The sequence below is a fragment of the Petaurus breviceps genome, unplaced genomic scaffold (genome assembly GCF_028583685.1).
Source record: "Petaurus breviceps papuanus isolate PSGF00001 unplaced genomic scaffold, PetGlider_PUasm1.0 181, whole genome shotgun sequence".
Classification (NCBI taxonomy): domain Eukaryota; kingdom Metazoa; phylum Chordata; class Mammalia; order Diprotodontia; family Petauridae; genus Petaurus; species Petaurus breviceps.
Window position 1 is genome coordinate 21784753 of NW_027185784.1, and position 21466 is coordinate 21806218.

Here is a 21466-nt window from a genome sequence, read left to right on the forward strand (position 1 = left end):
AGAGCTGAAGAGAAGACAAAGAAAGAAAAATGAAGAGAAAGGAGGAAAAAATGGGGGAAAGATAAAGAGCTGAAGAGAAGACAAAGAAAGAAAAATGAAGAGAAAGGAGGAAAAAATGGGGGAAAGATAAAGGAAAAGAAAGAAAAGGAGAGAGGAAAAAGCATGTGGGTGAAAAGGCAAGAGCCAACAATTGTCTCTACTATCCCTCAGTGACTACTCCCCAGCGACAGGTCACGTAGGCCTAAGTTATTCCCACATCTTCTGAGGAGATGTGCACACAGCCATGGGAGGAGAAAGGGAAGGAAAAATGAAGTAAGAAATCTATGTCTGGGAAACTCCTACACTCCCCAAAGTAACTGATTTTTAAAAGGCATAAACCCAAAACGTAGCCAGCCCCCAAACCCCCCCGTACACAACGTGGCTGTTTTGGAAGCAATGCCTCACCAGGTGACCCAGCCAAGTGCACAATTACTTGGCAAGACACTCTGCAAATGAGCATGAAGGTTAGAGGCCTGTATTTCACTGGTCAGAAGAGATTCCTGCAAAACTTTGTCTGATTTTTCAGTTAGAATTTAATGGGTGCCATGAAATACCTCTAGTGTAACAAGGCCTAAGATATAGATATCAGAGTTGGAAAAGACATTAGATATAAACCTACCATTCCCCACCATTTATGGATAAATTTACTGTGACCCAGAGAAGCGAAACAACTTTCCAGTCATTTCATTGTAATTCCACTAAGTCAGCTAGTTAGTGGCCAAGTAATGCCTAGAACTCTGGTCTCTTCTCTCCTACTACAAAGCACTTAAAATTACACAACACTGCCATTAAGAAAAAGTGTATGATCCTGGGCATTGTCCTAGACCTTGGCTTCCTCATTTCTAAAATGATCCGTTGGATTACTTAATCCCTAAAGTCTCTTTCAGTTTGGACAGTCTACAATTCAAGAAGCCCAAGAGATAGCAAGACAGGTGGGAAAAGTGGATGATAAGATACAGATTAATCCCACTGGGTCTTAAAACCTTTGAGAAGTCTAGGTTTTGCCCTTCCCACACACCTAGAAAAGTCAGTTCTAGATTTCAAATATACAACATTGATGCTGGAATGGTCTAGCTCCCTGATGGGGTGGGGGGGGGAGGGTGTAGTGCCAACACAATAATATTCATAGCACCGATAATGACTATGAATATGCTGGCATTATTCTGAATTGCAAAACATAACAGACTCTCCATATAGAAGACAGAAGGAAAACATTTATTCAGACACCAGAAAGCCAAATCCAACACTAGAAAACCAAATTCATCATAGCAACAAAGAAATCTATACACAATAACACTGCAGAGAGCAACACCATCCCCAAACCTTCCCATAAACAAACACAAGCCTAGCTGTCTCCTTGCCTGAGTCCTGTCTCTAACTGCACTGACTCCCAGCTTCCTCCAGGCTCTGCTCCACCCTTCATCAAACTCCTCCCACCAAAGGCTCTATGTAATTACATTTGGCCTATTAAGGAGCAGGGAAGATCTTCAACTTACCATTACCATTACAGCTAGGTGGTATCAAACTCAGATAGAAAAGGGAACCACTAAACTACAAATTGGGATGCCTGTGCCCCGTAGACCGCATATTGACTTAGTTTTAAAATATAACATTTATCGATGTTTTATTTTATTTTTATATATTTTGTTAAATATTTCCCAGTTACATTTTCATCTGGTTTGGGCAGCAGGGTAGCAGCCAGGAATGCTGCCCAGTGTCCAACATGTTTGAGAGCTGGGGCTGAATGACCCTAAGGTCCTTTTACAGTATCTCTAGTGCTATGATCTTATGATTTCTCTGCACACAGAAGGCACTCAGTATAGAGTGACTGACCCCCAGATCTACAGAAACACAGACCTACAACTTGAGGAGGTTGATCTCAGAACTTCCTTGCTCCCTAGGCTAACTTTCTCAAATATCATTCCTCACATACCTAGCATGATATTCCCATCCCCAGCCACCAAACAATTTTCTCCTTTTTCAAAATCCCGTTTGAAGCTCACCCCCCTCTATGACCCTTCTCCCAGATTAATCTTGACCATCTCTGGTTACTCCATTCATTCTAGCATCATCACAGTTAAGCCTGTGAGTCTCTTCTATCTCTGTGTTTTATCTCTTTCATGGGATTGTTTTGCTGTTGATTTAAGAGGTCTTCAAAGGCAGGGATCATGCCAGCTTGGTTTTGTTTTTGTCATCACTCCACTGTACCAAGGAGAGTGCTCTGAATTTATCAGGTGCTCAGCAATAATACTGACTCTTCTGCACACACTCTGCACTCCCCCTCCCCCAGGCTAGTTCACAAGTACATACTAGAAACAGCTTGGAGACTAGTATAGCTCCCCTGCTAGGCCTTGCACTGAAACCAATGATGCTGAATGGAACAGAGAAGAGAAGTGGTAAAAACAAATAAAATCATTCAGAGAGATTTTTTTTTCCTAAAAGCACATAGGGTTACTCATTAGATAGAGGACAGTGGGTACCTAAGCCCTATAATGTTCTAATGCTCTCTCTTTTCCACTGGCAAATGTTAGAAATAAGTATTTCCATGAAGGGCTCCTTAGCCTTCATCCCAAGGACATTCTAAAGAAGTCTCAGAATTTTTACAGTGCTTTAGAAGTAATGCATCCTGGCCAAAAAAAGTGTTGGGGGGGGAGGGAACCACAATGAAATTTGTCAATATCCACAGCTACCAAACTCTCCCTTTGAAGCTCTATCCTGGATTGTCTTGCAGCCCAATCCTGCCTCATTCCAAGCAATATGGTCTTCCTAGAATCAGAATTTCCCATGTCTATGAGAAGAAGCAGGGGTTTGTCACTAGCTGACTGAGCCTGCACTTCACCTGTATGGGCCTCAGTTCCCTCCTCATTTGTAAAGTGAAACTGGGGCAAAGGTTCTTAACCATTTGTCTGTCTTGGACCCCTTTGGCAATCTGGTAAATCCTATGGATCACTTCACAGAATGATGTTTTTACATGCATAAAATAAAATACATAGGATGACAAAGGAAACCAATTATGCTGAAATACAATTTAAAAAGCACTGAAGTTCATGACCTCCAGGTTAAGAGAACTCCTGGGGATGGCCAGGTGGTGCAGTGAGTAAGAGCAGGATCGGTTCTGGTCTCAGATACTTGGCACCCACACAAAATAACTGGCGTGTAACCTTGAGCAAGTTACTTAACCCCAATTGCTATAAAAAAAAAAGAGAACTCCTGGACTAGATGACCTCCAAGGTCCCTTTCAGCTTTGATATTTTATGATTTTCATTGTGGTCCTATGGAAAGAACAGTAGCAATCAGTCTGAATTCCGGCTCAGCTACTTATTGTTAATCAGCTATAAAATAACACTATGGTGGGAAGAACAAAAGAATGGCATCTCAATTATATTCATCTATTTAGAAGTAGAAAAATCCCAGGTCTCCCTGGTTCATATTCATACTCTCTCATTTATATTCTCTCTCTGTCTCTTTCCCTGCTCCCTCCCCATGTCTCTCTCTCTTTCCATATCAGTACCTGGTGTTCGGAATGGAACAAAGACACTAAGAGATAAAAAACTGATGTTAGTGGAAGATTAGTGATTAGTGAGCAAACTGTCCTAATCCCTTCTGTTTTCTATTTCAAGTCCCCAAATCCTTAACACCTGCCACCTGCCAGCTCCTTCCCCTACCTCACCAAAGAAAAAGTTTCAGTTTCTTGGAAACAGATACCAGAAAAAGAGATATTGTAAGGCATTCATGTAAATTAGCAAAGGACCACAGGTGGAAAGAAATTAGCCCACAGTTAAGAATCAAAGACAGTGAGTGCTGATAATCAACATTGCTAGAGTTTATGTTATCAATATTTAACTGCTGTATGACCTGGGCATGAAAGAGAAAAATTCTCTTTTTGTTCCTACCCTGACCTATTCAAGGTGTGTTCAGTTATACCCATACAGGTTGGTAACCTGTCCCCCCTACCCACTTTCTCCCCCACTCCAAATCAGAGGTAAATAAAGAACCAAGGAGCATACAATGGGAAATGGCAGTGGAGGGACCTTAATAGCAAAAACAAAAAAGATTCACCTATTTCTTCATGCTCTGGAAGGCAGCACAAAACTCAAACAGGAATAGGACTGGTTTAACATGAAACTAAGCTAAGGAGGTCATAGGATCATCAGATTATAGACTTGGAGATGGAAGGGCTCTTAAGGGTCATCTAAGTCTAAGCCCGTCATTTTATAAATAAGTAACTCAGGGCCCAGAGAGTTTAAATAACCTGCCTGTGGTCACACAGTTAATAACCATTAGGGGCTGGATCTGAATGCAGATGCTTTTGACTTCAAATGCAGCATTCCATTCACCATGCAACACTGGCTCTCTGGGGTGTGGGGAGGAAGGGAAGCTTCAACATGATAATCCAGAAGGGATCATAAGATTTAGACCTAGAAGGGGTCCAACTCTCTCAATTTTACAGATAGGAAAACCAAGAATTAGTGAATGGCCCAAGGTCACACAGGTAACGGTCCTCAGACTCCAAAGCCAAGCCTCTTTCACCAGAAGGCCTTTCTATTGTACTTGGGCAGTAAAAGATTTGCCCAGAGATTAGGTTCAAAAGAGTAGTCAGGACAAAAGCCAGATAATAAGAATTTAAGAAGGGAATACATGGAGAAACTGGTATAAATCTCCCCAAAAAGAACAGCAAAGAAAAAAAAGAATAATACATAATTGGGAGGGGCAGCACAACGTTACAAAAATATTACTTTCAGAGATTTAAAAGTTGAATGGAAAGAGTCTGTGGGAAGGGAGAGGTTAACAAAAGGAGGGTAAGGAAGAGAATGAGCACAGAAATAAGGACTCCCAAGAGGAGGGGAAGGGTTTTTTTGAGAGGAGAGATCTTGGGTAAGGTTCAATTACCCAATTACCATGGTAATTTACAATTGCCATAATAGGAGAAAGCTGACTATGACATTCCTACAATTCCCGATGGGCATCTAAGCCCTCCAAAAACCAGAACATCAGGAAGAACTTGAATGATTCATGAGTGATCCCAGCACAAATTCAGAGAGATCATAACCTAGGTACCTAGACCCCCATTTCAGTGCCATTTTCATTTCCTCTTGCCAAAACTCCCCATCTGGGGACCACACCCCATCATCAAGAGGAGGGAAAGGGAATTGACATGATCCTGTGTACCGCAGAACATTGATTTTTGGGTAAAATTTCAAAATAGGATTGTGTAATTGCTACTCTCAAGATGGTCTCAAGAGGCCCAGATTCCACATAGGCTTCTTGTTTGGGTACCATATTATAGGGTGGAGGGGACCCTGTGTTTTTGGAGGCTATGCTAGCAGAGAAAAAGCCCTGAAAGTCTCTTGTTAGCTAAGAAAACTTCGAAGTTGTAGCTTTAGTAATGGGCTCTAGATCTGTCTTCTGAAAACAAACCTAGCTACAGAGAAAGTACTTACACCAGAAAAATAGCAGATCTTTGAAATATGGAAGTATGAAATAGTTTGTCTCACTCTGTTCCAAATCCACAGATGGCCAGCCCCCTTAACCTCAGCCAGCTGTGTCCAAATTGTGTGTCCTTGGCTTCAAGAGGAATTGCCAAGGGAATAAGGATGAATCTGGGCAAATCCAGGTGTTGAAATGGAAAAGCAATTTTTAACAGGATGTTCTCTACTGGCAATGGATGAGACATGGCATATACATGTACAAATAACAGCAAATGCAAATTAAATGTGATAGCTAAGAAAATTGACTTCAATACATATTTGGAAGCAAGATATTTCACACACATACCTTTTTTTTTCCTGCTTCTTCCTAAGCCATTAGTAAGAAATGGGGAAATATTTTAAAACTTTGCATTGTATTTTACCAAATGAAACTTAAAACAGAAGGTCTGCCTGAGTTTTGGGAGGAAAAACACATATATGATCCTTAATTTAAAAATGCCAGTGATTAAGATGTTATCATCAGTTCTCTTCACCCCTACTTTTCTGCCATAGCACTTTCACATTGTGCCACCCATTTGAGGACTGTAATAAGACAGGCATGGCTAGTCATTTCATTCAGTCTTCCTGCTGGCCCACAAGTGACAAACAGATGCTTCACTTGAGAAATAAATATGACAGTCAAATTCTACTACAAACAGTCTCCAGCTCCTGAATGGGAGAAGGTCCAAAAGTTCATTTATCTGTCAGCTGCTTGAGCTCAAAACACAGTTCTCCATAGAAATGCAGGTATAAATAGCTCTTAAGTTCACAGGCTACCCCACCAAAGACTAGTTAACTAACTCCTAGTGTAGCTGTCTGAGCAGAAACCTGAACGCCCAGGTTTAAGTCTAGGTTCTGTCATGGAATGGCTATGTCCCTTTGGGCAAGTCATCCGGTCTCTTGCAGCTTCAGTTTCCTCGTTTGAAAAATGGACACTGCATCCTGTTTCAAGTGCAGGGCACACCTCCTACCAGAGTCTACTCTTCTGAAAGAAAACTCTCCCTCCTGTGGTACTCTGATCCTAAGGTAAAAGAGACTTCTTTAATACCCTCATCCAGGGGACAACGGGGTTTTTCTCTTTACCTACCCAAAAATCTGACCCATTTGTAGCAGTAAAGAGGCTTCTTCACTCTTCCCTCCCCTCTCCTTTCCCATTCTACACAGTGGTAAAAGAGAATCAATTTCTTCTTCCTTGCCCTGCAGCATTAGCAGTAAGAAAGAAGTCCCATGTTAGGAAACAATAATTTAAAAACCACCTCGGGCATAGGCAGAGGAATCCTGCAATAGAAGCTGCCTCTATGCAAGGGAAATCTGTAAGTCAGGTACTTGCATCTGACAACCTGGAAAGTGGGAAGGGCCCAGGACTTGGACTTGAAAGACTTGGATTTTGATATTAACCTTAACAGGTCATGGGATCTAGAGTCAATTTATATTCCCCGAGACTCAGTCTTCTCATCTGTAAAAATGAAATTAATCCCACTTATTTATCCTACCTCACAGAATTTTGGCAAGAGCTTGGTAAACTGTAGAGTGTTATATGACATTAGAGCTAGGTGGTCTAGTGGATAGAGTGCTAGACTCGGACTCAGGAAGACTTGAGTTCAAATCTTGATGGGGACATTTGCTGGTTGTGTGACCTTTGGTAAGTTATTATCAACCTGTCTCAGCCTCAATTTCTCCATTTGTAAAATGGGTATAAAAATAGCACTTATATCACAGGGTTGTTGTGAAGATCAAATGAGATAATATCTATGAAGTATTTTATAAATCTTAAAGTGATGCATCTATAAATAGTAGTGATGATGATGAAGAATGTGAGCCATTATCTCCACCTGTAAGGGCGAATTTTCTTTGGGACTTTAACAAACCACTCAAAAAAATGTACTTTACAAAAAAATATGTCTTCCTGCCTCTAATCTTTTTAAAAAAGTTTTATTGATGCTTTGTTTTTTACATCCATCACTTCTCAATGCATACAACACATACAGCGTGAGCTCTCTTATATAATAAAAAAGTCTAGCAAAACTGACCGACAAAATAACTGCATCTGACAACATAGATAACATTCTGGACCCAAAGTGCATCATCTCTCAAATACCTACTTCCACTTGCTTTGAAAGCAAATACTGCAGAAGGGAACTGAACCAATTGGCTCCTTGTACTGCTTTCATATATCAATGATTAACTTGTGATTGAGGCTATATTAGGCGTTGAGTTGGACAAACCACCACTCACTGCCCCAGTGGGAGGAAGCAGAAGGAACAGGATGGAAAAGACCAAATCCTTAACTTCCTTTGTTTATTTCAGTTTCCTCTGGTGTACCTGAATGGAACAGCTAATGATAATTGCCACTGTATATAACTCCCTCATCCCCCACACCCACCTTACCCCCATTCCTGCCCCCACTGACAAACCATTGTTTTGTCAAAAATATGTCCCAAAAAATACAGTGACAAGAGTCATGGACTCTTAGGGCTGGAAAGGAACTCCAAAACCACCTAGTTCAACCCCCACTTGAAGAAGATTCCCCTCTATAATGTGCCCAACAAATGCATCCTCATCCAGCCTGGGCTTAAAACCTCCAGTAAGGAAAACTCCTAGGAGTTTTCTTTTTGGGATCTTTTTCAAAGGAGGTGATCAGTGGATTCTTTCAACCTCTATTTTGCCCTCCAGTTCTAAAACATCAGAGTAATTTTCCTTGAAAATTTCTTGAAGGATGATTTCTAGTTTCTTTTTTTGATTATGGCTTTCAGGTAGTCCAATGATTTTTAAATTATCTCTCCTGGATCTATTTTCCAGGTCAGTGGCTTTTCCAATGAGAGTTCACATTGCCGTCTATTTTTTCATTTGTTTGGATCTGTTTAATAGTATCTTGATTTCTCATAAAGTCACGAGGTTCCATTTTCTGCAATCTAATTCTGAAGGAATGATTCTCTTCAGTGAGCTTTTGAGATTCCTTTTCCATCTGGCAAATTCTGATTTTTAAGGCATTCTTCTCCTGTTTCTATTCTGCCATCTTGGCTCCACTCCTCAGTGAGGAAAACTCAAACACTCCCACCCTACCTTTGAATAGTTCCGTTTCCTGGGATGTTTTCCTTAAGTTAACCCTGGCCCATTGTTCTGGCCCCAAAATCTTTTAAGACTCATATGCTGTTCATCCAATCTGTTAAATACCTTAAAGCTCTGCATCACTTGCATATTTGATAAGCATACCATCTATACCTTGACCCAAGTAACTTATGAAAAATGTTGAACAGAAGAAGGCCAATCATGGATTCCTAAAGCATTCCACTGCACACTTCTCTATGCCCACTTGGCATTGCTCTGTGTATACACATACCCATGCAAAAGGGGTCAAAAGAACATTTTCCTCCATGACTGGCTCAAGTTCTCAAGTCTAGAAGAGCCATGTAGCACAGGAATTGAAAAGGGCCAAGAATCTTCTAACTAAATGAAGGGATGAAAGAATGAAATGCTAAAGTCTTAGCATAGACCAGAATGAGGAAATAAAGCAAGCATACTTAAGCTTCAGCACCAGTGACTGGGTCTCCAAAAGGAATTTAACACTGATTAAAATACTTGTTATAAACTCATGTAATAGAATTCTGGACTTGGAATAAGAAAGACCTGGGCACAAGTCCCCTTTCTGGAACTAATTAGCTGTATGACCAGGATTAAATCACTTAACTGTCTGGTACCTCAATTTCCTCATGTGGAAATAATACCACCTATAGTAGTTTAATATAGATATAATACCACCTATCTCACAAAGTTGTTGTAAGGCTAAACTGTTCTACTAACTTTTAAAGTATTATATAAAATTCAATTATGGTTACTACTATTATTACAATAAACATTTAGTCACTTTCAGGAGGCTGGGAATACACATAAGACAAGCTAGCCCATCTTCATTAAGTCCATGCTCACGATGAGACAAGACTTATTACATACATTAATACACACACACACACACATGCTAATCTACTACTATCCCTGGCTAAGTAAGCTAACATGCAAGCTTATAGAGCCTGGGAGTCCACAGAAGAGTGGACAATAGGGTGGGGAAAGGCTACGAAACCATGGCCAGAACCCAAACGTCGATCTAATAGTGAGAAGACATTTTAATTTTCCCCAGGCTTTCTCAAAAACAATCTGCCCCATCAATTGAAATTATAAATATAGGCTGCTCAGCCAAAAGGAATTCCCCTTATAAAGCTACTCAGACATTTCCAAGATAGAGAAATATGAAAAGACCAGGATTTTCCACACTGACCATTGGAAGTTGACGTGGTAGTTGTTAGGGTTTTTTTTTTTTTCCTCCAGTTTCCTTTCACATGCCAAGAACTTTAAAGAGATTTCTTTTTGAAGCTGGAAAAAAAAAGCTTCCCACTGCAGTGTCTGTCTTTTCTAGTTCCTTGTTTTGTCTGGATTTTTAAAGATTTAGCAGGCTAGGGAGTAGAGGCTACAAAATCCCCAAAGTGTACCTGACAGTTGAGCTGAACAAATCAAATACACAACTAACTATGCAGTGTAAAGAATGCTCAAGCACTTTGGGTTTAAAAAAAATAGTCTTGATGTCAACCCAGAGATTAATCTCTAGTGAAGTGTCTCAGGGATCTGTCCTTGATCCTATTATCATTTGATTTGGACGAAGGCATAGGTGGTATGCTTGTCAAATTTGCAGATGATAGGAAGTTAGGGAGGATAGCTAATCCATTGAAACACAGAATCAGAATCCAAAAGATCTGGATAAGCATGAAAAATGGAAACAGCTTTAACAATATGATGAGGATGAACAGTATTAAGTTCTAGTGTTCACTTTCGAAAAATTAGCTATACTAGCTATACCACCTTAGCTTCCAGTTTTTTGCCAAAACCAGAGCTAAAAAATTAAGAGAATACCTATTAATGGGAAATAATTGACCAAACTATGGGAAATAGATAAAATGGGATAATTTTGTGTTATAAGCAATGAAAACGATGGTATCAGAGAATCCCAGGAAGAATTGTATGAACTGATATAGGAGGAAGTAAGCAGAATCAGGAGAGCAAGTGAGAGCAATTATCAAGATAAGAGCAAGATTATCAAGACAAACAATTTTGTTAAGACTTCAGAACTCTGATCAATGCAATGGCCAACCATGATTCCAAAGGATTCATGATGAAACATGCTACTTACCTCCTGAATGAAAGGTGATAAACTCAGAGCATAGATTGAGATATACATTTTTTTTTGGACATGATCAGTACCAGAATTTGTTTTATTTTACTTTGCATATTTCTTATAAGGGAGTCTTTTCTTTTCTTTTTTCTTTTTGGAGGGCAATTGGGGTTAAGTGACTTGCCCAAGGTCACACGGCTAGTTTGTGTGTTAAGTGTCTGACTCCAGGGCTGATGCTCTATTCACTGTGCCACCTAGCTGCCCTTGCCCTTCTTTTTCAATGGGAGGAAAGGCAAATGGGAAGGGAGGAGAAAAAAATCAATTTTTATTAATTAAAAAAAACTCAACCTCAGAAATACAAGCAGGATATATGGCTAGACTTCAGTTTGTAGAGAGGGAAAAAGGAAAGGGACAAAGACTTTTAGTGGATTGCAAAGGTGATATGAATCTATATGACATGTAAATGGAAAAAATTAATGCAAACTATGGCTGCATTAATATAACCATAGTATCTAGATGGAGACTAGAAACTTAAATTGTTTACAGAAGGCAAAAATAGCAGCAATGGGTAGAAATTCCAAGGCAGTAGATTTTAGTTCAACATAAGGAAAAATTTCCTAATTATTAGAACTTCCTCCCCACCCCAAATGAAATGACCTGATTCAAAAGGTCCAGCATCACTGCACATTTTTCAAGCATAGACTGAGTGACCACTTTTCTGTAATGTTGGAGGAAGCTCATTAGGTATGGGTAGGAGTATCCACACCCCCTGAGTTCCTTTCCAACTAAGAGACTTGAAATGATTGATACTTTTAGGGGCCAATTTCTTTCACACAGGACAAAACAAAACCAAAAATAAAATCATCCATTTTAAAGATCATAGTCTATACTCATGACTGGGGAAGGAGGCAAGAAAATGTGACTAGCTTAGATTAAGCCATTCTACATCTTGGAAAAAAGAATTCAAGAGTTGTCTTCCATGTCTAGTGAGTCAGCAGCATCTTTACCTACAGAACACAATACGTTAAAAGAATCTGGATAAACAAAATTACCTGAGAGATTTTACATACACTAGGTGTAAGATAACTCAAAGGTTTGGTTCACCTGACAAGAGGAAATATAACTCCTATGGGCACACATGTTGAATAATTCTAGAAGTTATATAAAGTCTTATCACTAACTCTATGTAAAGTTTTAACTAAAGTTACAGGTGTAGAGGGGAAACACCAGCAAAACTAAACGGACTCTTTTTGACTAAAGATGAGGACCTCTGCTCAGGGCAGGTGGAGCGCTGATAGGCATCTGCCAAGTTGGACAACCAATAAAACCTTAGCTGAGACATCCTGAAGCTCAGGAATACCAAAGCTCTAAGTAGGGAGCTCTATTTTTCAGTGTTTACATAACAGGCCCAGAATGAGTCACATTCCCTAAGATAAATTCCTCACAGAGATAAAGATGGCTCAAAGTTTCTTTAGCCTTTATTAGTCACATAGATAAGCCTGACAAATTTAAGGTTTGCTCAGCTTGGGGAGAGGGGGAAGATATTGCTTAACTTCAAGGCCTATTATAGAAGGCCTTCTTGTTGAGTTGGAAGAATTCCTAGGTTTCAAGTTCATTTACATGGAGGTAATAGTGGAAGTCTCAAAAAAAAGAATGAGTTCCTCAAAGGAATAAGTGATAAATAAAGAAGAGAGAGCCAGGATTGAGAAACACAACTACATTTAGAAAGTAAGAGGAGAAAAAAGAACCAGGGAAAGAAAGGAAGGAATACTAATGGTGAAAAATCACAGAAGCCAAGAAAGAGAGAGAATCGAAGATAAAGGGGTGATCAATAGTGTCAACAGCTGCAGAGAAGTAAAAAAAAAAGATAAAGAAAGGCCTTTTATATCTAATTATTAGGAAGTCCTTAGTGACCTTTGATAGGGCAGTTTTAGGAGTAGTGGGGTTCAAAGGCAAAATCTTCTGGGGGTTAATGAATGAGAGAATGGGTGATAAGGAAACTGAGGCAAGAGGTGCAGACTTTGGTTCTAGAAGTTTGACAGTGAAAGGAAGTTAAACAGAATAGTAATTTAAAGAGACAGCCTGGTCAAGTGTGATAGTAATGGAATATAAAGATTCCCCTGTATTGGCTTGGTTTTCAAACTGATTGTGTTAAAACCCAGAGCTTGTTAATCCCACCTGTGGGATGGACTTGATGTGAAAAGAAAGTCCTGAACTGGGAGGAGCTGTCCCAGGACAGTCTCAGTAGCTCTGAACCAACAGAAAGGTTCCCAGACCCCTGCAACAACAGCACTGTCCTTCACCAGTGGACAGTATTCATTCTGTCTGCAGGACAGTCTCCAGACCCCTGCAACAACAGCACTGTCCTTCACCAGTGGACAGTATTCACTCTCTGTCTGCAGGACAGTCTCAGGATCTCTTAGCCAGCAGCCAGGTTCCAGGACTTCTTCAACAAAAGGACTGTCTTTCACCAGTGGACAAATCTGGCAAAACAACATCAAAACAGACAAAGTACCAGCAAAACAGCCATGTCTCCTCAGTACTTGGCAGCTCAGGGGGCAGGTCTCAAGAGTCCAGGGCGATTCAAAGTGACCCCCAGCAATTCTCTCAGTCTCTCTCTGCCTCCACGAGGTGCTGCTTCCAAAAAGTCCTTCTGCCTCTCTCTTGTCTCTCCAAATCTACATCACCAGCTCCTCCCAGTTCAGGACTTTCTTTTCACATCAAGTCCATCCCACAGGTGGGATTAACAAGCTCTGGGTTTTAACACAATCAATTTGAAAACCAAGCCAATACAGGGGAATCTTTATATTCCATTACTATCACATCAAGCTAAGGGCTTTGTTTTGTTTTCAAGATAATAAGGTCCAATATACTTGCTTAGACTAGGGAGATGGAGGGAGTGAAGAAGTAGAGACTAAAGAAGACAGGTTGGGATGAAACTACCTATGACAGACTATTTTTTTTGTTGTTGTTGTTGTTTTTAAAGCAATTGGGGTTAAGTAACTTGCCCAAGGTTACACAGCCAGTTTTTTTTTATGTGGGTGTTAAGTATCTGAGGCTGGAACCAATATGGTCCTCTCGACTCCAGGGCTGCTTTTACTCACTGCACCACCTAGCCACCCCTATGATAGACTGTTAAGATAACAAGGTCCCAGATTACATAAGGGGGGAGAGATTCTAAGTTAGATATGAGGGTGGATGAGGAAGCAGGCACTGAATATATTCGACTTTCTCAATAATGCAGGAGGCAAAGTCACCAGCCAAGTGTGAAGGAGAGAAGTCAAGAAGAGGATTGCTGTACCTGGTCAAGCCAAAATGAGAAAGACATGATTGTACTTAACTTTCCTAAGTATATTTGAAACTAACCATACCCATCTACAACATTTAAATAGCCATCTCCAAGATACTACATTAAAAAAAAATTTCATGAAAGACTATCTAGGAGTTCTTAAACTATGCTCCATGAACTTTTTTTCTTAATATTTTGATAATTATATTAAAATCTAATTGGTTTTCTTTGTAAACCTATGTATTTTATCTTACGCATTTAAAGACATTCTGAGAAGGGATCCATAGGCTTCCCCAGATTTCCAAAGGCATCCATGATACATACAAAAAAGCTTAAGAAACCGTGATCTACACTTCCTTCAAGATTCAGCTAAAATCCTACCTTCTACAGCAGAGGTAGAAAACTTTCCACCTCAAGGTCACCTGTGGCCTTCTAGGTCCTTGGATGCAGCCTTTTGACTGAGTTCAAATTTTACAGAGCAAAGCCTTTTATGACGGGGATTTGTTCTGTGAAGTTTGGATTTGGTCAAAGGACCAAACTTGGGGGCTTAGAGGGCCACTTGTGGCCTCAAGGCCAAAGGTTCCCCACCCGTTCTACAAGAAGCCTTTTCCAGTCCGTCTTAATCCCAGTGCCTTCCCCTTGTTGATTATCTCCAAATGATCCTGTCTGTATCTCCTTGGTACATAGCATGTTGTCTTTTTCCTTAGATCACGAGTTCCTTGAAAGCAGGGCATGTTTTGTTGTGGTGGTGGTGGTGGTTGTTTTGCCTTTCTTTGTTTCTGAAGGGCTTGGCACTTTGTTCAGCACAAGGTAGGTGCTTAATCAATATTTATTGACTGGCTGAGTCAAGTTCCTACCAAGAACACTCACTGATTGGTGGACCTTTTTAAAAACATTTCAAAAAACATTTCTCAAGCACCACTGTGTATCTAGCCCTATTCTAGGCACCACAGAAGAGATAATAGAATTAGCAAAAAAAATCATAGCTCCTGCCACAAAGGACAAAATTCTATACCTCAATTTTCCCAAGGGAAAAATAGCAACTCATTTACCTCATGGGTACAGATACTGAGTGACTGAGAAGACTAAAGTCCCTTCATTTAGTGGCCACAGAGAACACACCATGGACAACAGAGGATGAAGAAACAGAATCATATTTCTCCCCTCTCCCCCACCAAAAACTGTGGGGGAGGGACGATTATTTTTCTTTTGATTCTGACTTCATAGTGGCTTCACCTACAGAAAAATATAGATGCTCTAGCAGCAAACTTACCTTCACTTCTCCCCACAAGAACACACCTGAATGGTTTGGAGGTGGCCACTAGTCACACTGATCAAACACTCTAAGGAATTCACCTGAACACCCAGAGTCCTCTGCCTCAGGGACAGTAATTATTATGTAAAGTGCAGGTTCCAGTAAAGGCCCAAGAGCCCAAGAAAAAGGAAGGCTGGTCTGGTCTCATCAATATTTAAAGAGCCACCTGCCATGGAAAAATACCTTCTTTGACAAATGAGCATCTGCCTTTCTTGATGTTTTGAACCAAGAGCAGAACAAGTCATTCTTGTCCAGCATGGCAAGCATGCTTGTCGCCTCAGGTAGTTGCCTCGAGCCTTGCCATCTGATCCAGAAGCAGAAAGCCTAGATATTTTAGTAAACTAGGGCAATGTTTTCAGTGTCAGGATATATGAGTGTCTTGTGAAGACATCTCTGGTATGTAGCAGCAGGCCAGGTTTTCCCTATAACACCTCCCCCATCCCACTTCCACATTTGCCCTTGGATTGTTAATAAGATTACTGTTGCCTCTGTGTTCTTTTAGCATAATTTAACACTGTTTGAGTCTGACAAGTGATAAATTATGAATGGATTTATCAATAATAATTTGTTATTCAGTGATGTCCAACTCTTTATGACCATTTGGACTTTTCTTGGCAAAGATACTGAAGTGGTTTGTCATTTCCTTATCTAGCTCATTTTACAGATGAGGAAACTGAGGCAAACAGGGTTAAGTGACTTGCCCTGGGTCACATAGCTAGTAAATATCTAAGAACAGATTTGAACTCAGGTTTTCCTGTTTCCTAGTTATGCACTTTATTTATTGCGCCACCCAATTCTTTCATTCCATAATCATTTTTAATTTAACACTCTTATGTTTTCAAATCCCTTTTGTTTTTTTTTTACACTACAGTCACTTCTATACATACTCCACACCCCCATTCTAACCACTCCCTTAGAAGAAAGAAAAAACATCAAGTAAAACTATTTCTGCTACATCCTAAATCTATTGCATCTACTAAGAGGGAAGTATGCCTCATTACTCATTTTCTTAGAGCTACATGGTTCATTGTGATTTATCAGAGTGTATCAGGTTGTGAGGATCAAAAGATTTAATATATATAAAGGGTTGCACAAAATTTAAAGTATTATAAACTTTTTAAAAATACTTAGTATGCAAAGTAATATTGGTACTAAAAAGATAAGCCTTTGCTGTGACAGTCTCAGAATCATCAAAAACACTACCAAATGCAATTCAGATCACTCTCTTTCTCTTCAAGTCTAGCTGATTGTTCATCTTCAAGGTATATGCAAGATATATATATGTATACATGATACACACATATAGCATTATATACACACATATTATAAACTTATATGTGTATACATTATACTTATATTTTTATATATATACATATATATGTGTGACTATATTCCCCTAGGCTATTACAAGCAGTTACAAAGAGTTGGTACATGCTAATATATAGATAGATGATACATATGAACATATGTTGATATATATTCATATACATATATATGTAGTCTGTATCATAGCCAGAGTTTGTGTGAGAACAGATATATATGCACATATTGAATGATACATATATGTGCACACTATGTATACACACATATAATATATACATATATACTATAAATGTGTGTATGTATATATAATATTCTCTGTGTGTCCATGTATATGTGTATAGACTCACAAACTCTGGTTATATGTATCCTTTATACATATGTATATATGCTTGTATATATAAGCATATGTCCATGTGTATCAACATTGTGTATGTGTGTGTATATGTATGTATATGTGTGTGTGTGTATGTGTGAGATAGCCTGGACAATAGACATTTTTCATCCATTTGGTTTTTCCTGTGTAGATAAGCCAAATATTTTTTCGTTTATTTGTGGTATAATGGAAAGAGTGCTTGTGCTGGATTTGGAGTCAAAAGACCTGGATTCAAATCCCAGTTTTGCTGTTTATTACTAGATGAGAACACTGAAGCCCAGAGAAAAGAAATAATTTACCTCTCTAGGCCTCAATTTTCTCATCTGTAAAAAAAAAAAAAATGAGGAAGTTGGACTACATGAACTTCCAATCCAGCTGTGAATCTATAATCCTGTGACCATTTAAGAGGCTCTACAGTGTTCCAGGGTTCGACACAATCAGCACAATTTCATCCACAAACAGAAGCATCTGGAAGACCTCATATCTATAGGTAACTTATTCCATATAGATTCTTCATGGAACCTTCTCCATGGCAGGGACAAATACTTTTTTCAAGTAGTATCAAAGTATCAGAGTAAATTAAACTTTCATTTTATGTCTGACTTTGATTGGTATTCACTATATTCATACCTTTCATGGTTTTATAGACTTTAACCACACCTTCTGTCTGAAAGCCAAACTAGTCCTGAAAACTCCTAAAAATATCTAGGTTGGAAACATGAAAAATGATCTGCTCCTGAGGGTAGTGATTGACTCCATAATTCCAGACACAGGCACTGGGAAATTTTTACTTTCTTAAGACCAGGTGATGGCATACAAGCTGTCCCAAAACTCTTAGTCCCAAAAGTATGAAACACCCAGTATTTAAGAATTGTCTGACAGCCTCTTCTTGATGACTAAAATAGAATGCTGACTGAAGTATGTACCCCTAGAAGTTTTCTGAGGCACCCTAATGTACTCCAGGAAATTAAGGGGATCAAAACAAAAGTATTGAAAGCCAGCAATGCCCTAAATGCTTACTTAGATAAGAGCTACCCATCCAGATTCATTCATTCTGAAAAATTTATCCAGCACTGTGCTAAGGACTCAGAATGCAAAAATAAGATAATACTCAAACTCTTGGAATGTATGTATCAGTACAGAAAATGAGGCAACGCTGGCAACTGCAGTGTAAATTAGAACGTGTTAAGTGCACAGCAAAGTAAAAAAGGCAGTTGGAGTGGTCTTCTCAGGACCTGAATTTGGTAATAAATTCATCAGATTACACTACACATCTGGCCACCACCTCATACCAAACCGTCTCTTCTGTGGAAACCCAGAGCTGTACATTTTTCAAGCAAGGCTTTACTCATCCACCACAAACTCTTGTGGAGAGAACTGCTGGAAGGGCCTCATCCTTTTTTCCAAAGAAACTTAAGATAAGAGGCAGAGACCCAAGAGAGGTGGAGCCTGTGTAGGCATTTTGCAAAAAAGTTTCAAATATCCTGGCACTGATCCTATTAAAAGAATCATGAAGGGGAAGAGGCTCAAGTCTCTTATTTTCTTATTGGTGTCTCATATTTTCCCCTCCCCTTGAATTACAAACTTCTGTATTTACCAGGAAAGAAACAAAGAGATCACAAGTAAAGTGGCCTTCTCTACGAGGGCTGCTCAGAGTCTCATTTCATAAATTTCAAAACAAAATCCATGCCTGATGACAATTCCTAAAAGGGTCTCCAAACTTCCTGGAGTTAGGGACCTGGTGAAACCTTGGGGAAACGAATTTCTGAAATCTCTAGCTGCCTCACATTTTCCATACTTCTGCTCTGGTCTTCCTTTTCTGGACTGCAGAGCCCAAAGTAGTACAGCCTCGCCCAAAAACTTAGCCTGGCAGTTCAAACAATACAGAAAATTATATTAAAAGGAGGAAGGGAGAGGAAGAAGTGAGAGAAATGGCGGAATGGTACTGCTTTTTCGTCTTAGTATTACAGTTTTCGTTTGGATATATATGGACTGTGCCTACTGCTTTCCTATCACCAACATTCATCAAAGTTGCAATATTACTTTTAAAACAGTGTTAATGATACCAGATCATCCCTGCCTCTGAGGGGTTTTCGAGAGCAGTAAAGTGAGATTCCAGATGTGAAAGTGATTTGAGGAAAAAAACTTCCTGACAAAGGCAAAGTATTGTGATTGAGCGGGCCAGCTACCTTTATTTTACTCAAATAAATAAACTTGCACCTCTCCCCAGACTTTTCCCTTGCAATGCCCTCTTGCCCAACTTACGGCTTGCTGGCTTCCCACTCATCCTGCTTCCAGCTGTTCGCTTTGGAGACATCCTCCTCCCCGCCCCCGCCCTCCCAGAGCTGCCGGCCCCGTGGGCACCCAGGGACCCCGTGGGATCTCCGTGAACCCTTGCCCGCCTCCTCACCGTGTTGTACATCAGGTTGTCGGAGTCCACGGGCTCTGACAGCTCGCTGAGTTTGCGATCCCAGTGCAACAGGTTCTGCTCCCCGCTCTCCAGTACCTCCATGGTGGGACGGGGAGCCAGCTGAGCCGAGGGTGCGGGGAGGAAGGGGGTGGGGGGTGGGGGGCGGGGAGGACCCGGCACAGCTGGAGGCAGACGGGCACCAAGGATACCAAGTTCCAGCGTGCGCGTGTCTTGTCTGGGGATCAGGGCTTTAACCCTGAAAAGGAAAAGGACCCTCTCCTCCAGAGAGAGGAGAAAGACGAAAAACTTCCCTCCCGGGGTCACTAGAGAAAGGAAAGTGCCTGGGAGTTGGCTGGAGCAGGAAAGTAGACAGGCTGTCCAAACCCAGGACGCAGAATGGAAGAGCTTAAGGGGGGGACTCCCATTCGAAGGGCAAAGAGGAGGGGGCGTCTCATCCCACGAGGATTCCCTTTACGTCTCGCAACATCCTCAGCCCCCCTCAACTTTTCCACAGCTGGTCAAAACTCGAAATTTACTCTATACTCTGCTTTGGGGCTGCCTCAAGCCTCGGCTAAAGACTCCGCCTCCTCCTAGAGATAAGAACCAATCGGGTTAGCGCTTGGTAGATATGACCCAATCGGTGGTCCACTTCTTTTCCTTGTCCCGCCTACACGGGCGGAGAGTGAGGGAGCTCCACCTCCCGGACTCAGGAATGTGGGAGGGGATTCCCTGTTTGACGTCACTGGGGCACTCCTCCTCCTGGAGCGCCAGCTGAGGGGTGGAGTTTTTCACTGGGAGCCAATGGAATGAAACGACCCAGAGATAACTGGCAGGAAAGAAAACCACTGGAGACTGGGAAGCTTTGAGTCAACGGCCAATGAAATAGGGACAAGAATACCTTTTTTTTTTTCTTCTTTTTTTTTTTTTTTTTTTTTTAAAGAAACTGGGGCGAGCTGTGCTTCCGCTCGAATTATCCTAATCCAGTAAGGGAAAACAGAGATGGCTGTGAGACTGAAAAGGTTTGATACTAGTTTTAAGCCTTAATTTTTATACCGTGATATGGTATAGTTTCCAAAGGGCTTTGGTTTCCTTTAATTCATTTATTTTATTTCAACAAATGTATTTTCTTAAGTACTTATTTAAAATATTTTGTTTTATTGATATTTAATTTTATTTAAAATTTTAATCAAAATAATATACATTTACGATTTGTTCCCACAATTAGACAATATCCATAATGTGTTTCAATTTATTGTGAACACCGTCCTTCAATTGTCCCTCCTTCCTATTTCCTCCTGTCTCTTCCACTATTTATTGTGGAAATATATTTATTTATATTATTTCCACTATATTGATTCATAGTGGAAGGAGGGTAGGGAGCAAAGAAAAATGCTCTAGCTCCTTGCCCTCAAAGAGCTTAAATTCTAATCTATACAGTAAAGGCTATTAAAAAAAAAAGTTTGTGAATAAATATACACAAGTTAGATTATGGCAAATCCCTAAGGCGAGTAGGAGGAATCAAATAACACGTACCTTCTATTGGGAATTAAAGGATGGGGAGATGGATGGATGAATAGAGAGAGAAGAGAAAGACAAATATAAGCAAGCAATATGGTCCCCTCCTCAAAGAGCTTATCATTAGCATAATGGATGGAGACAATGAATTAAGGGGAGTTAGAAAATGGTAGGGACAGGGAGAAAACTTCACAAAAGAGCTAACGTTTGAGCTGGGTTTTGAAGGGTAGGTAAGAGGTCAATAATGAAATTCCTCTCTAAGTTTAACGTGATCTCTTTATTCCCAAATTCAGTGGCATTTTCCCTTTCTTCTTCTGTGTTGAACTCTTTGCAGCATTTGATACTACCTTCTCCTCCTGGATACTCCAGGGAGGGATAATCTGTGTTTATCAGACATTTTAGATTAATGTCTGATGACACCTTGACATTCTGTGCATACAGTAAAAGGTTAAATGTACTGCTCTGATCACTCCCCTTGTCACTTTAATTTGGATTGACTTTGAATCTTTTCTTTTCTCTTTAAATCTCTTACACAACCTCCCTCCCCCCTCACCTCAACTAAGGACATCTACT

The 21466-nt window shown here is 40.2% G+C and overlaps 2 protein-coding genes across 2 annotated transcripts in view; one reads left to right on the forward strand and one right to left on the reverse strand.

Annotated features, from left to right (window-relative positions):
* CREB3L2 (cAMP responsive element binding protein 3 like 2) overlaps window positions 1-19963 on the reverse strand; it is a 170340-nt gene extending 150377 nt beyond the window's left edge. The window contains exon 1 of the mRNA XM_069086992.1: window positions 19379-19963. Within this exon, the coding sequence (XP_068943093.1) occupies window positions 19379-19480 (102 nt within the window). The 5' untranslated portion in view covers window positions 19481-19963. The remainder of the gene's footprint in view (window positions 1-19378) is intronic.
* Window positions 19964-20294: 331 nt separating this feature from the next.
* The window catches only part of AKR1D1 (aldo-keto reductase family 1 member D1), a 136834-nt gene continuing 135662 nt past the window's right edge, over window positions 20295-21466 (forward strand). Inside the window, exon 1 of the mRNA XM_069087307.1 lies at window positions 20295-20397. The gene's annotated coding sequence lies outside the window, so the exon portion shown is untranslated. The remainder of the gene's footprint in view (window positions 20398-21466) is intronic.